The sequence below is a fragment of the Rutilus rutilus genome, assembly GCF_951802725.1.
Source record: "Rutilus rutilus genome assembly, chromosome: 1".
Classification (NCBI taxonomy): Eukaryota; Metazoa; Chordata; class Actinopteri; order Cypriniformes; family Leuciscidae; genus Rutilus; species Rutilus rutilus.
This window is the reverse complement of record NC_140209.1, coordinates 8,789,723-8,806,587: the sequence shown is the minus strand read 5'-3', so window position 1 is coordinate 8,806,587 and position 16,865 is coordinate 8,789,723. Positions and strand designations below refer to the sequence as shown.

The following is a 16,865-nucleotide window of genomic DNA, read 5'->3' as shown; positions in this document are numbered from 1 at the left end:
AGGTCTGACTCTAGTGTCACACCAAGATTCCTGACTTGATTTTTAGTTGTTTGACCCCTAGAGTGAAGGTATGCGTTCACCTTGAGAACTTCATCTTTGTTTCCAAACGCAATGACTTCAGTTTTGTCTTTGTTTAACTGAAGAAAGTTTTGACACATCCAACTGTTGACTTCATCAATGCATTGGCACAGGGAGTCAATGGGGCTGTAGTCGTTAGGCGATAGGGCTAAGTAGATCTGTGTGTCGTCTTTTGAAAAACGATGTGGGAAGTGTGTCAAGAGCGCAGGTTGATGTTTTAAGGTGCTGTACGGTTTCTTCCAAAATTTTGCCATCAATTTCTTTGAAATCAGACATAGTAACTACTTTCTCAGGTGGTCTGGTCTGTCTGACCCCAGCGCAAGTCAAGGATGTGCTGATCACCTATCTGATATTATTGATTTTCTCAGAGAAGAAAGAAGCAAACTCACTGCACTTGCTGTCTGAGAGCATTTCACTGGGAATCTGGCTTGGGGGGTTTGTCAGTCTCTCTACAGTAGCAAAAAGAGTGCGTGTGTTGTTTAAATTACTGTTTATAATATTTGAGAAGAAAGTCTGTCTAGCTTTGCCTAGTTCCATATTGAAAGCATGAAGGCTGTCTTTGTAGATGTTATAATGGACTACAAGTTTTGTCTTCCGCCACATGCGCTCTGCTTTTCTGCATTGTCTTTTCATATTTTGCACTGCTGTTGAGTTTCTCCAAGGTGCCTTTTGTCTGCCACTCTTCTTCCTGACTTTCACAGGAGCAATATCATCAATTACACCTTTAACTTTTGAGTTAAAAGAATCAAGGAGAAAATCAACAGAGTCAGCAGATATGCTTGGTGTTAAGGATATAGCCTTCATAAATAGGGCACTAGTGTTCTCATTTAAGCATCTCTTCTTGACAGACACAGATCTAGCTTCAGTGGCAGGAGAGATCAATATATCAAAGAAAATACAGAAATGATCAGACAGTGCTACATCCTTAATAACAATCGATGAAATGTTTAGACCCTTACTGATGAGTAAATCTAGAGTGTGTCCACGATTGTGTGTGGGTCCATGTACATGCTGAGTCAGATCAAAAGTTTTTAAAACAGTTTTGATTTCTTTTGCCGTATTGTTTTCTCCATTATCTATATGGATGTTAAAATCTCCAGCAATGGCAAAACAGTCAAACTCTGAGGTAATTGTTGATAACAGTTCTGTAAAGTCCTCAGCAAAGGCTGGAGAGTATTTTGGAGGCCTGTAAATAATGATAAGTAAAATGCGTGGAGCACCTTTTAACACAATACCCAGATATTCGAAAGACAAGTAATTCCCAAATGATATTTGCTTACATTGATAGATATCTTTAAAAAAAAGCTGCTAGACCCCCACCTCTCTTAACAGCTCTGCAGACACTCATAAAAGTAAAGTTAGGAGGGGCTGTTTCATTGAGGATTGTTGCACTGCAGTTGTCTTCTAGCCAGGTTTCATTTAGAAGCATAAAATCCAGGTTGTTTGTGGTTATTAAGTCGTTGACTAGAAGTGATTTATTTTTAAGTGAGCGAATGTTTAAAAGAGCTAACTTAACAGACTTACTTTTCCCCACAGCAATATTAGTTTGACGTGTAATAGGCACCAGATTAGTTGGGTTTGCTGTACGGCTATTGAAGGCCTTAGACTTTCTATCTTGTATTAGAACAGCAATAGAGAAAGATACAGGCACACTGGGTTCCAGCTTGTTCTGTAAACATTTGAGAAAGTTACTGTTATCAAAACGGGGACCCGACACATATCACTGAGAGCTGGTATCAGTTGTTTTTGGTTCACCTCGAGCAGAAGGAGGAGGGTGTGGGCCCTGGCGTTGTGGCAGAGGCCGAAGAGCTCTCACAGGAGGAGGGGGAGGGCGAGCTGGGCCCGCAGGCTTTGGTGGTAGTGGTGCCTGTCTTTTTTTAGTTGGTATCTGGGGGCTTGCAGCAAAAGAGTGGGATAGTCTGGTTCCAGCATGCACCAGTTCTTTCATTTTCTGTGAGAAGCACAGTAGTGGCGTTGCAGGGGAGAGGGAGAAAGTGTCTGGTGAAAGGGGCTGTTGCTCTGGTGTTATAGGAGGCTGTAATATGCTGTCCTGGCTTCCCTGGCTGTTTTCCAGGAAGTCGTCCTTGGGTGCTGAATCTTCAAGCAGTTCTGATATGGCTGTCTGTGGTGAGCTCTGTGTGCAGGGCTCAGCTGAGATTGTGTCCGTGAGCACTGCAAAAACTCAAAATCTTGCCAAGTATATTTTTCTAATTTCTAGTCAAAATATCTCATCACACTTAATATAAGACAAAATCACCTAAAGACCAAGATTTAAGTGAGATAAAGGAGCTTGTTTTTAGACAGTGCATCTTGAATATCTTGTTAAGTGAATCTGTCTTGAAAATATCTTGTTTTGAGTCATATCTCAGATGAAACGAGCTTTTTTGACATGTCATAAGGTTTTTAAGCTGCTGTGTTATTTGTTAAAGATGAATCATCTTGTTTCAAGAAATAGACTTGACTTGAATTGAGACAACAAATCTGCTTTATTGAAAACTGCATGGTCAACATGCCCAACTCACAATGCAGAGTACAGTGTGGCTATTTTTCTTACATTTGCATCAAACCATGTCCATGTGATATGTAAAAAAGACAGTGGCAAAAGTTGGAATTATGTTTCCTTCTCTGTTCTGTTGCACTCTGGACATACTGCAAAAGTAATAAGTAAAAATAAATGCTGTCATCAATTACAGTGTTTGTAGTGCTTAAAAAAAATACCCGCCCAAAAAAAATTGCGCCCAAATACCCACTGTAACGTACGGACAGAGGCGGTCGGATCCATGTGCAGCACTTTATTTCAGCTCAAACCCAAGCAGACATAAACTCCGGCTAGGGTTGCCAACTCTCTGAAATGAAAATAAGGAACGGGGGGCACGCCCCCGTGACACGCCCCCGGACACGCCCCCCAAGGAATAATTTTAAAAAAAATAACTCCTGAAATGATGACTTCTGGTGAATATTGTGGAAACTAATTGATATATTTAGATAAATATATTTAATACATTGTAGCATATTATAATACAACTTATAGGCCTATAGAATAGCAAAGTAGGCCTAATCAATATACAAGACTGAACCACATAAGTTAGATGTGAAATATAAAGCCTATCATGATCATTTTGCCAACAATGAACCATGGATTTGTTTAGTTTATAATACATTTTATTTTTAACTTAAACAAATACAACATCTAACATTCAAAACTTCTGTAGCCTTGTGCAAACTTATTCAATAGAATTAGACTTCTAGAATGTTCTTTCCAGTGCAAAAAAATATATTTTTAATTTAATTAGACAACATTTTAAGGAGGTGTAGTGCAAATATAATTTATATAATTATACTTCCATTATAGTTAACTTTCTTTCCAGTGCAAAACAATAATATAAAAACATAAATAAAAAAAGCTAATAAAGAAAATCTAAAATATTGCACTCAAATACTGCATTCAAGCAATACAACACCTGTATGTATGCACATGGAAAATCTCACAGAAATAAATAAACCTCCAGACTAAGCACATTGTGCAGCTATTTTTTCCATGTGTACTTTTTTGATTTCTTTACAATGTTAGGCTAAACTTGTAATATCTCTTTTAATATAATCACTTTCTTATGAACTAATTTGAGTCTTAAAATTACATAGCCTACCATATCAGCGGGAGACGTCTGACGGACAAGGAACCGTGACATCGCTCGGCCGTGTATTCATTGTCCCTCACGCATTCCAGCCACGGGTAGTCATTTTCCCATTCAATTCTATATGTTTGTGCTCTTTTCTTTTTCGCCGGCTGCTCGGAGGAAGTCATTTTTACATTTCCCGCTGTTGTCACTTGTCGTCATCGTTGCTACGATACGTGACTCACAATGACTGAAACGACCAATTAAAAGGGCATTCTCTGATGATGTTCCAAGATGTTAAAAACGCTACGCTGATCATAGACAATCCGGGGGAGAAATTAGTAGCCTATCTACCGCACCGTCGGGGTTTTTTTTCACTGCACTGAATTGATTCTCAAAAATACGGAACAAAGTGCGTTCCGTATCAGTTCAATACGGAACAAGACTTTTATGTGTCAAATACGGAACGATTCCGTATTATACGGAACGGTTGGCAACCCTAACTCCGGCATACAGTTAAACAAGGGGCAAACCAGTAACTCGTAGTGAAAACAGGCTTAGGTCGAGGCAGGCAGCACAGGTTCATGAACAGTCCAGGCAAAGGTCAAGAGTCCAGAGAAACACAGAATACTAAAACAGGGAACAAAGCTCAGAGATGTACGCTTACAGTGTAACAAGACTTTGCAAAGGACACAAAGGAAAACCAAGGCTTAAATCAGAGAAGCTAACAAGAATAATCTAAAACAGGTGAAAGACAAAGCACAATCAGTCCAGGTAAAGCCATAAGATAAATGATAAATAGAGAAGGAGTGCACTCCAGCCGCTGATTGTCACACCCACACTCAATACAGACTCAAGAATTATGTTTAATGATGTCTGTGAGATCATACTTCAGTGGAATGTACTTGCTATTATTGAAGTTTACATAGTGGTATGGTGTATAATCAACAAGCTTTTCAGCATCCATGAAAATATTGGCTTGAGCTAGATCGGGAACTTCTACCTCATAAGCTAAATAATGATCATTCCACCCAACTGTAGAGAGAGGTTGGCATTCAAAACAATACACTGACGCATTTAAAATATAAATGTTTTTTACAAGTGAAAACTCTGGAGTATCATTGATGACATTAGAAATAACCAAAGATTTTCCACATGTATGCTTATTACCATGTTGCATAATCCACTTTACAGAAACTATATGTTCAACGTGCTCTATTCCTAAGAAGTCTTTAATCTTTCCTTCTACATAGTGAACATTTTTCACCTCAGAGGCTGGGCCCATGTCAACTTCACTTGAACAAATTGGATGTTTCTCAAGCACATTCTGACTACATTCATAAAGTTGGTTGTGCTTCACAAGAGACTTACAGATATTTTTAAAACTACTTTTCAAAGCCCACTGCTTAAAAAAGCAATGCTTTGACTCAAAGCGCATACACATATGCCTCACTGTAGGACCAAGTGCCTTAATCTGAGAAGGAAGATGCAGCAAGTAATGCTGTTTAGGTATAATATTTGCATCTGGAAACAGTTGTTTGAAATGTTTTAAATGGTGCTCTATTAAAAGCTTCAGCCTTGAAAGAGTTGAGAGAGTAATAATAGGTGAAAAAAGAATTTTGACTATCTCTAACAACTTAAGTAGCATTTGTGTGTAATCATTTTCTCCAAGTTTGTCAATGAGAAATGGCAGGATCTTTAACAAAACCAGCATCTGCCCAGCTGACTGTTTCAATTTATTGTCATTTGATGATAGTGTATTGACAGATATGGGGCAAGGCTTATCCCTTGCATCCACAGGAGAATAAGGGAAGCAAATAATTGCACTGTTGAATGCGTCCAAGTCCATATGCCCTGAAAGCACAAGATGCTTTAAAACACATTTGATTTCATATGGGGCAACGCCTTCAAGAATGACATGCATGATGTCCTGTGGGGTTTGATTGATTATATCAAAGTGAGGAAATTCTGTTAATTTGCTTCTCCTGTTTATGCCATATGTCATTTTAAGATTGTCTTTCAGAAAGTCAGTATTTGCCTTTTCAATGTCATTACATTGCCTGTTATGACTTGCCATAGTCCTTTTAACGAACAAATCTTCATTAAATTGCTCCTGCATGTCTTCAAAGTTGCATTCGCAGTGCCTGCATTTACTGTAGGCAAATCCCACTCCTACCTTAAATCCAGCCACTTCATGCTGAGCTAGAGTGTCTCCGCACACAGACATAAGTGCCCCATAAATTGTCCTCTCACCACTTGCAGTGACAACCTGGACACCATCATACAGCTCAGTTAAGTCACGGTTAATCCTCTCAAATATCTCATCAATACCACAATGGGAAAGATCTTTTGATTTTACCATGGCAAGCAGACGAATGGCAGCAAGTCTTGATCGGTATTTAGGGTTGATGTTACCTAAGGTGTAATAAATCAATAACAATTTGTTTTTGTTTGCCCGAGATCCAAGAGGATTGCATAGCTCAATTTCATCTGTATATAAAATCAACTGCAATGCTGTGGGAAATTTCAAAAACAGTGGGTGCGACTTAAAAATGTCTCCATCAATGAAATCATGAAAAAATCCATCCTTGCATGTCTGTGGCCTGTTGTCAATCATTGCAATTATTCGTGGATGTGATAGCAGCTGCTCCAAACTTTTCACCAACGGTATATAATGAAAAAAATGGTCCTTAATAGTAAGAACTCTTGAGTCTCCATTTTTCACATAACATACTGTTTGTTTTGCGACAAGAATCTCTGGTTCAACTGGTACTAACAGTTCTTTGATGGTCTTATCCTGCAAATGGGTGGAAGCAATTTCACCTCCGACTGCAAGCCTGTGTACGGGCTTGCACCTCCGACTGCAAGCCTGTGTACGGATCTAATTCCATCGTCAAGTTTGCGGACGACACTACGGTGATTGGTCTCATCAGCAACAACGATGAGACTGCCTATAGGGAGGAGATCAAGCACCTGGCCACATGGTGCACCGAAAATAACCAGCTCCTCAACACCACCAAAACGAAGGAGCTCATCGTGGACTTCAGGAAAGTGTCAAGAGGCACACACGACACCATCCACATCAATGGAATGGCTGTTGAGCGTGTCTCCAGTTTCAAGTTCCTGGGGACCCACATCTCGGCGGACATGACCTGGACAACCAACACCTCCAGCCTGGTCAAGAAGGCTCACCAGCGCCTCTTCTTCCTGAGGACACTGAGGAAGAATCAGCTTTCCTCCACTATCCTGGTGAACTTCTATCGCTGTGCAATAGAAAGCATCCTGACCAACTGTGCTACAGTGTGGTATGGGAGCTGTTCTGTTGCAGAGCGCAAGGCACTGCAGCGGGTGGTGAAAACCGCCCAGCGCATCACTGGGACTCCACTACCTGCCATCGAGCACATCCAGAGGAAACGCTGTCTGCATCGAGCTCGCAGCATCCTTAAGGACTCCTCTCACCCAGCCCACAGACTGTTTTCTCTCCTGCCCTCCGGCAGGCGTTTCAGGTGCCTCCGGACCAGGACCAGCAGACTAAAGAACAGTTTTTTCCCCAGAGCTGTCTCTTTATTAAACTCTAACCCTCATTGATCCCACTCCCCTTATATACTGATTGACTCTCCTCTCCCTCCTCACACCTGCCTCCATTTTGTTATTTGCAATACTATAATGTTAATTTGCACTGCTGACTGTTATTACAGTAACAACTGTTTACATATGCATCTTGCACTACTACCTTGACTGGAATATGCTCATTTGCACTGCCGACTGTTTATTTACAGTACCGACTGTTATATATACATTGCAATATCGTACCTTAACTGTAATATGCAATTACTTTCCACTGCACTCACTCGGATAGCTTCTGTCCAAACTTTATTTGCACTACTTTAAATCCATTGTTATACTGCTCATTAGCCTAACTTATACATATATCTATTTGTAAAATTCTGTTTATAGTAATATCCATCTGTATATTATGCTCACATTCTGTTTATAGTAACAGCCATCTGTATATATATTCATAGTACATATCTATCTGTAAAATTATGTTTATAGTAACAGCCATCTGTATATTATATTCAGTACATATCTATCTGTAAACATTCTGTTTATAGTAATAGCCATCTGTATATTATTATATTCAGTACATATCTAGCTGTAAATTCTGTTCACAGTAAGAGTTATCTGTATATTATATTCATAGGACAATCTATCTGTAAATTTTTGTTTATAATAGTATTCAACTCTATATTTATTCAGTACATATCCATGTTCTGCACTTATGAACCACTGTATATCCTGCACTTGCTGCTATTGCACTTCTGGTTAGACCTAAACTGCATTTCGTTGCCTTGTACCTGTACTTGTGTAATGACAATAAAGTTGAATCTAATCTAATCTAATCTAATTTGACAGAAAGGGTCAACAAACTGGTCAAATATCCCCATTGCATCACTCTTTAGTTGATCCAGGTCCCCAGAATGTCTCTCAATCATGTCGCTCATTTGTTGTTTTAGGTGCTCCAATAATGCGGCCTGATATTGCTGGACTCCACTCACCATTTGGTTAACAGCTCTCTGCAGAGTAGAAAACAAACAAACAAAAAAATTATACATTATAAAATGCAGTCAACATGGAAACTCGCAGAAACTTTTTTTTTTAAGTAACCCTTCAATTACATACTGTATTGTTAGTGACATGCAATGATCAAAATGAAATAATATTGGCTTCTGCAGCTTTAAGACATTGTTTACACTTGGTCTTAAAATGCGTTTTGAGCAATAGGATCAGGTGGACAGTGCTAAATAAAAGTGTAAGTGCTGGGTTTATTATGTTGTCTTCATTCTTAGCTCATGCTCAACAAATGTAGTGGATGGGCAGATTTTGTAAGCAAAGTATGTGTCCATTTGCATATATAGCGGGGAAGTGAGATCCGATCACAAATGTTCACTGAACCCTTACAAAAAATAACTGCAGTACAATGAAGTACAACTGCAGTAAAACTGCAGTTCAAAGCAGTATAATTAAACAGTCATACATTTGCAGTATAATGAAGTATAATAACAGTACAACTGCAGTACATTAAAGTTCAACAGCAGTAAAACTACAGTACCTGTTTGTAAAGCTGCAGTAAAATTAAGTACAACTGTAGTTTTGTAATATAATGAAGTACTGGAATGCATGTATAAACCTACCACTCATTCTACATTACTGCAGCTGTGGTTACAATAGGCTACTACTGGTCAGCAAGTAAAAGCTATGGACCACTGCTATGCAACATTAACCCTTAAGGGGGTCGCACACCGGACGCGTACCGCAGCGCCTCGTCACGTCTAGGACAACTCGAGGTATCGCACACCGGACGCACACTTTCTCAGTTTATGGCCAGCAATATTGTTATGTTTAAGGACATTATGAAATTAAGATAATGTCTGTACTATGTTATGATTGTACTGTACAATTAAATACAATCGTTGCTAAGTCTGCAGTCTGAATTCACTTTACCTCAGAGCGTCCGTTAACTGAATGAATTGAGAATATCACCTGAAAATCCGATAACATCAGCAATTTTCATTCAAGCAGCTGATTTCTGTGAATGAGTGTAAAACTAAACGTATATTGCAGCACAGGGTGAAGTCAGTATATACATTAACTACGATTTGAGACAAATAAGTACATTTAATGTAAAACTATGTAAATGGCGCTCTGTGGCGCGGCAGGATTTTGAACAAGGTCCTGAGCCGTTGCTGGGTGCCGCGGACAGACACCGTATGGCAATGCTGGTGTGTGTACACTCATAGAGAATAATGTGTTTGAATTTAAAAGACGTGGCGCTGTGTGACCGGTGTGCGACCCCCTTTAAGCTATCTTAAATAACTAGATAAAAAAGTCTGTTAGCAAACTTTAAGTTGGCTTGAAAAAGCATAGCCAGAAAGTTTGAAGCCAATTCATCAGATAGATAGATAGATAGATAGAATAGTTAGAAAGTACTTGTAAGGAAAGAAGCATGTGCATACACATTCTATTTCAGGTGTTTCTGACATACCTTTAGATGTCCACCTGTGATCGGATCAACCAAGATGCCAGGTCTAAACAGTGGCTAAGTCATTCTACAGTTTAAGCTTATTGCTTTTAAGTTTGATACTAAAAATTAAATATAATAAATTGGAAAATCAATGGCATAAATTACCTGTGTCAGTCGATGGGTTTCTCTGGCTTGAAGAAGAAATCCAGTTGCATGTTTAGAAAGACCAACGTCCATGCGACCCTCTCCATCTTCTTGGAATCCACTCTGAAAGAAATTAACAACAAACCTATTGAAACAGGGAAAATATTGTCATTTGTAGGTAGCTCCACCAGACAATCTGACAACTACCTGGGTAAGCTAGCTAGTTAGATTTCTTCTTATAAAAAGGTACAAGATGGGTGTATTTTTACTGATTGGTGTATTTATGTATTTTTATTATTCTAGTATGTAAAATAACAACAACAATAAAAACAAAATAGTACTACAAAAAACAATGACTTTTACAGCATCAGAAAAAAAATCTGTCCTTCATGAGTGTTAAGATTGACACACACACACACACACTAAATTGTATCCCTTCACCTGCTCTCTTACTAATAAATTAACATAAAGGCCTTTGAACTGAACTTGTATTGTTACGTTAAATTTTAGTTTGTGTAATGACTTACCGCTGGAATGACGATGCTTGAGCCCTCCGCTTCAGCCACATGGATTGAATTAGTTTGGTCGGTTGGGCCTGTCCTTTCACCTGCTCCAGGTAAAACGTGGCGAGTCGGTCCTTAAGTTCCTCCTCCGTCGCTTCAACTTGAAGAAGATGATGCGCATGTGTTCGCTTCACGTGATAGTAGAAGGAGTTATACACCCTGTACTCACTCGGACAGCCATCAATCCCGCACACGACGCGAAAGTCAGGGCTGCGACTGTGCATGGTGTTAATGTGACTCAAAAGTTGTTTCAGAGCCAGTGCCACAAATATGTAGCATATGAAGCAATGCCAAATCATGTTGGAAGCAAAGACAAGCAAGAGGCAAGAGGTCAAAGGCGAGATGACGGTAAACAACTGGTCAAAGGTCGCAAGACTGCCGTAAAAACTCGTTACTATGGTTACACCCGCCAGCCACCTGCTGCAAATGAGAATGTGGGCGTAAACTAATCATACTGGAAACTAACGGACCGATTTGAACTTGGATGGGGTCTTCTTGACGTGTTTCATTGCAAGTAAGTTGTATTCAGTGCTCATTGTAGTTCACATTGCACACCATTTGAATGTTATCGACGTTTATATGTGTTTTCAATGTTTATTGTGTATCGTTGCAGCCGAACAGAGACAGCGAGGCGGGCTAACGTTAAGTTAGCGGAGCTAAAAGCTATTGCGACATGGAAGAATTGGATGATGTCGCAGTGTCGATTTTAAGGGGTAATGTATGCAAATGTTATTATTTATCATACGTACAAATGCTGATGAGCTATTGGATAATGTTTTATATTGTGTTCGGAACTTCAGACCAATATCAAAGTGAATTTTCCCCTCCCGTTACTCGCGCAATTTTGTTCCCGCTAAATTCATAAACTAGTCAACTGTTAATTTAAATTAATAAACTAATTATATAAAACTATTGTCAATGCACTACAAATAAACTGGTTATATGCCTTTACTTTATTAATACAACTTATTTAAAAAATACAAGGCATGAGACATTTATTTTCCTTTGGTGGTAAAGTTACAGCCTGAGACATGCACAAAAAAAAACATTTTTGTTTTGCTTTTCCCTCCATTTTACCGAACTCGTATAGAACCGTGATGTCTGAACTGAGGTAACTTATGAACCGAACCGTGACTCCTGTGTATCGTTCCACCCCTACTAGCTTCCTAATTTGAATGAAGTGTCAATTTCTAATGGCGCTTTTCCATTACCAGTACCAGTACCAGCTCGACTCGGCTCGCTTTTCGCTCCGTTTTCCATTGCAGATAGTACCTCCACAATAGTACTTGGTCGTCATAGCGACGCCGCAGGAAACTGCCGAGACCGCGACACACACCCGCTACCCACACACACAGGACAACGGAGGAAATCGTGTGTATGCTGTTTTTGGATGTTTTTGTTTTTTCTGTTTTTAATTCAGGATACTCCGTCTGGCGCGTGCAATGATGACGCAGTTAATAGTGCATTCTCTAATCTAATCAGCAGTCTGCCGTGTTTTCACGTCACATTTTAGTATCGCCTCAGCTTGCAGAACCTCGCCGGAGGTGGTACAAAAAAAAGTACCTGGAAGCAGGTACAGGTACAACTTTTACACAGTGGAAAACCAAGAGCCGAGGCGAGCTGGTACTGTGTAGTGGAAAAGCGCCATAATAGTCTCATGCAGTTTGATTTCTAGGGCACTGTTTCATCTTGCTATGTTTGTCTTTCAATGTTTTCATAGCTGCAAACATCACAGAGACAATGATGAGCACTCTGTCTCGTGAAGACTTGCGAGATCTTTTCCCAGGCCCAGAGAACTTTATACGGAGAAAAGCGGTCTGGCGTGCCTGTCATGGTGCCTCAGAGGAGGTCAGTTTCTCATAGGGTTGTGCCGTTAGACGATAGTATTGTGTATCGACGATAGTCAGAGATATCGCTGCTGGCAGATGCCTTTGACGATATCAATACGATAATTAGCTTGTTTTCCCATTAATGTATTAAATCATTATTATTATTATGAAGCTAGTATTGTTATTAAATTAGTTAGGAACTACAATTAATTTGCCTTGCCTAAATTCATAACGACATCACCGCATAACCAGACTTGCAACATCACCGGCGCGCGCGTATGAGATCCATTCACAAATTGTCAAGTGTGCTTGTTTTAACAGACGCGTCATTCTTATACAGAGCCAAGATGAAGACGGCATCGCTGTTCGTCAGTATTTTGTTTCCATAGCACATTAACAAAACATTTAATGACACTAATAATAACACTAAAAACAATACAATTACAAAATATTAATGATAATAATAATATCACTAAAATTATATAGGCCTAATAACAGTCTTTAGTTCATGAACACTCTGCCATCTGTGAAAATCAAAAGCAACTTCAAACACTTGTTTAACAAGTAATATTCTTCTAATTGTTTCACTGTCAATAAGTCCACAAGAGAAATATTAAGCCAGTAAATTAAGATAGTTGTTATACCGTTATATCCACCGTCGTCTCTGAGAGAATGCGCCGTTAATGCAGCGAAAGCTCAGTCCGTTTCTGCTTTCACTTTCAGGGAATGAGTGCGTTTACATGCACGTTATTAACTTGATAATGCTGAATAAACTGACAATGCATGTCATGTAAACACATTAACACGTTTTCCTTTATCAGAGTAAAGTCATAAGTTTAAGTATAACCGATCGACTTTTAGATCTTTGCCTTTGATTTCTCCCGGCATTTAAGACACAACCCGCGTTCTTTGGGCTTATTGAAGCGCGATATGTGAAGTGCATACAGACAGAGAGAGCACTGGTAGAGGACATACTATATCACAAACTCCGACTCTTTCTTGACCTAAGAAATTGTTAAAACGTGTTCTCATCTCGTGCAGAAGTACAGTCAAATTGATGCATCAGTAACGGCATGAGAGGTTAATGTGTGTCCGTAAATTTCCCGCTGACATGTTGAAATACTCAGAGTCAGATACAAGATTATAGAAACTTTTTTTTTACCTCACTATACTGGGAAATAACCTGATTTAGCCTATTAATAAACAATACACCTTTGCTAGCAAAATAGAAAAAAATCTCATATATAAAACGAACTAATAAAACAAGCAAATTAACGAGTAAATAAGCAAGTTAATAATCAAATAAGTAAGCCCTGCCCCCCTCACGATAATATAGTGCATCGCTGATCTCTCAGGCTGACGATAGGACGATATGAAAATGGATCATATCGCCAGTTAAGTGGTCTAAACTAACCACCTATTTAAGCTGGCAGCAGCACATTGAGCTAACAGCACAGTGTTTTTGGAACAGACATGGAAGTCTACATGTGTGTTCAATTCAGTTTAGATTAATTGATAGGTGTTCAGTTAGTTGATGTTATCGATTTCACACACCTAAAATGGAACATTGCTTATTTTTACGTGTGCAAAGCTGTCTGCACGTGTGCAAAATGCTACACTGCATTTTGTGTTGACATGAAAAACAAAAATGTTGCTTTTTACATTAGTTCATTATCTTTTATTTTACAGGAGTCTGGCCAAGAACACTCAAAATTATCGGGCAGTTCCTCCTTTAATGCTTCACCCATGCGACAGACATCCACTCCTTTGAAAGCAAGTCCTGCAAAGTACACAACCCCTGAAAAGGTTGTGAAGTTATCCTTTCCAGAATATGTATTGCACACCGACACAGAACTTGAGCAAGTCCGACAGCAGTACTTTGAGTTGTCGAAGAGAGGCGAACAGCGCGACTGCCAGATGTCAAAGGAGCTCAGATGCCGGCTCATTCGAAACACCATGACCAGTATGATTGCGATCCTGAGGGCAAAGGGGGATGGAGAATCACACAGATACCCATCAAAGCCAGAAATCACAGCAATGGCAAAGAGAATAGTACTGTACTACCCCATGCTGCAGGACCAAGGCCTCCATACATGGGTAAGTGAAATGCACCCAGTTTGATGACGGTTTCATGTTGGACATTTTTAGCGATTTGAAAAATTGATTAAATGTCTTGTGCAGTTCACTGTGTACAGACAGCTTTACAAAAGATTGCAAAATGTGAGATCCCCCCAAAAAACAACTCCAGATGGGAGACATTCAAAGAGGTGAGCTGTAACTAATGATTATTTTCATTAAAGATTCATCTGTTAATCATTTTCAAGATTAATTGATTAGTTGTCTGGTCAATATAAAGTACAAGGTGATGTCCTCAAAAGTCTTGTTTAATCCATAACCCAAAGCTGATAATTTCACTGTCATAGAGGACTAAAGAAGCTAGAAAATATTCACATTTGAGAAGCTTAAATCATATTTGGACATTTAAAAAAAAAAATACTCAAAATGATCAGTCATGTCAATGTCCTGTCCTGGGTGATCTGTCTCTAGTGTCTCCTCACTTCCCGGTTTTAATGAGTGCTGTTAGTGTTTGACTACAAAGTAATTGCTTTGGATGTGTGTGGGGATATTGCTTTTTATTACGAAGCACTTTGTTTGTATGAAAAGTGCAATACAAATAAAGTCAGATGGATTGATTGATTTAGTAGTTGACAACTAATTGATTAACTGACTAATCTTTGCAGCTCTACAAAGAGGCGCTGTCTTGAGCAGTCAACAGACACGGATGAAATGGGTTCAAGTGACTCAACAATCATTCTAGATCTGTCCACAGAAGGAAGTGGCAGCCCACGCTCAGACGGTAAAGAAAGTGAGTTAGAAGGTGAGTTTCAACTTTGCATTTACATATTTGCCCTTGTGAGGTATTTATATTTTAGATAAACTAATAAACCCACTTTATTGGTCAAGATGACAGTCCTGACATGACAGAAGTAAAAGGCTTTAAAGTTCACTTTAGAGAATAGGTATTTGCACTACATTTGTACTGTTTTATTATCAATTTATTAACATTATTGTAGAAATTAAGTTTTAACAGAAATCTGGTATTAATAAAAAGCTGGTATTGTATCATTTTGAACAGTTGTGTACAGCAGCACCTTTTAGTATCAGTCTACTGTGCAACATTACTTTCTATAACCTCTCCAGCATAGCAAATAATGTTATGCATTTAAAACCCATATGTCTCATTAGTGGCATTTTGCTCTTTTAAATTGAATGTAATTTTTGGTTCCAAAATACCGAAATGATCCTTAAAGTACTTGTCAGAAATATGTGTGTGTTATGTTTTGAAGGAAAAAGAAGATCCCAAAGCCTACCTGAAGAAGCACCCTCTACCCTGTCCAGTCCTGATGGTGAGTTCGTCCAACTACCTCATGACTGTGTGTAGTGGGGGTGTACTTGTGTGCCTACATGCAATTGTTTGTGATTGCATGACCATATGAGTTTCGAGCAAATAGTTCTCATGCATTATTATGCAAACATTTTTTTTTTTTTTTTATGGCATTTAAATTGTTAAAATTCCAAAAATGAAAAGGCATTTGGTAGTTAGGATCAGGGCTGATATTTGTTAAAAGATTTCATTCCATTAAAACATTTAATATTAATGTATGATTTTTATGGCAGTTTTGAAATATTTTTTTCATGCAACAACATGAGGAATATTAATTATGTATTTTTGTGTCTTACAGCTAACAAGTCTGCAGATGTTGACAGTCCAGACACCAGTCCAGCAACCTTGGCCAAGCATTACAAGACCCTACATTCTTTGTATAAGAGAAAAAATCCAAATCACCAGGATGTCTCTCATCTCTTGGATTTGGAATTTGTAGCCAGAAGAGCATTCATTGATTCAAATACCGTTCGCGAGGAGAACAGACACGAGAAGATTCTAGAAGCATATCCTTGTTTCAAGGACGTTGGACATGTAAGTCATTATTGACTGCATGATTAAAACCATGGTATCACACACAATGTTTAAAATACCAGTTTCCTCTTAAATTATATTATTCAAATGTCTGTATTGGTATATTTTATATTTCATAGGTGATGGAGGAGCTTAAACGCATTTTGGATGCGGAAAATACCAACTTCATCAATGAACTAAAGGGAAGATGGCATGACTTCTGCCAGAAGGTGCAGTTTTTCGGTGTATGGAAAAAGGTGTTGAAACCCCCAATGGGAATGGACAAAGGTAGGGAATGCTGTTTTGGTGTTATTAGTGAATAGGGTTTAGGGTGAACCTTCAGGCATGTTGTCAAGTACATGAGCTAGTGTTTTGTTGTCCTTTTTCGTCTATGATGGCTATCCCATTATTTGCTGATTTCTTTATTTTTTAAGCATTGTGTCTGTTGTATACCTTTTATCAGATTTGACCTTGTGTAAGTAATGAATCACTTCCTGTACAGCTGAACAGGCTCTTGAGATCCTACGTGTGCTGCCATCACTGTTCCCCTCCACCTCTGCTCCTCCAAAGAGGGTACGAGATGCGAGTGAGGCTCTGGTGCATGTCCTCGAGGTGAGCCGTGTAAAATGTTGTACGATCGTTTTGACTGCC

General features: G+C 39.0%; 1 protein-coding gene and 1 pseudogene across 2 annotated transcripts in view; one reads left to right on the top strand and one right to left on the bottom strand.

The window, feature by feature from the left end:
* LOC311304024 (interferon-induced very large GTPase 1-like) overlaps window positions 1–16,865 on the top strand; it is a 116,576-nt pseudogene that overhangs the window by 12,340 nt on the left and 87,371 nt on the right. The gene's annotated exons all lie outside the window — the stretch shown is intronic.
* LOC311287184 (uncharacterized protein) lies at window positions 463–10,903 on the bottom strand. The gene is made up of 5 exons (XM_084403859.1): window positions 10,392–10,903; window positions 9,886–9,987; window positions 8,110–8,272; window positions 4,210–6,518; window positions 463–2,907 (listed from the first exon to the last, which is right to left on the bottom strand). Exons 1-2 carry the CDS (start codon window positions 10,724–10,726, stop codon window positions 9,891–9,893), a joined length of 432 nt encoding a protein of 143 aa, XP_084259985.1. The 5' UTR covers window positions 10,727–10,903; the 3' UTR covers window positions 463–2,907; window positions 4,210–6,518; window positions 8,110–8,272; window positions 9,886–9,890.

What these genes read in the sequence shown, in the direction of transcription:
- LOC311287184 (XM_084403859.1), bottom strand. Translation starts at nt 10,726, where the DNA reads ATGATTTGGCATTGCTTCATATGCTACATATTTGTGGCACTGGCTCTG. An exon ending in CAAGCATCGTCATTCCAGCG is followed by an intron (nt 9,988 to 10,391) that starts GTAAGTCATTAC and finishes AATTTCTTTCAG; the next exon opens with AGTGGATTCCAAGAAGATGG.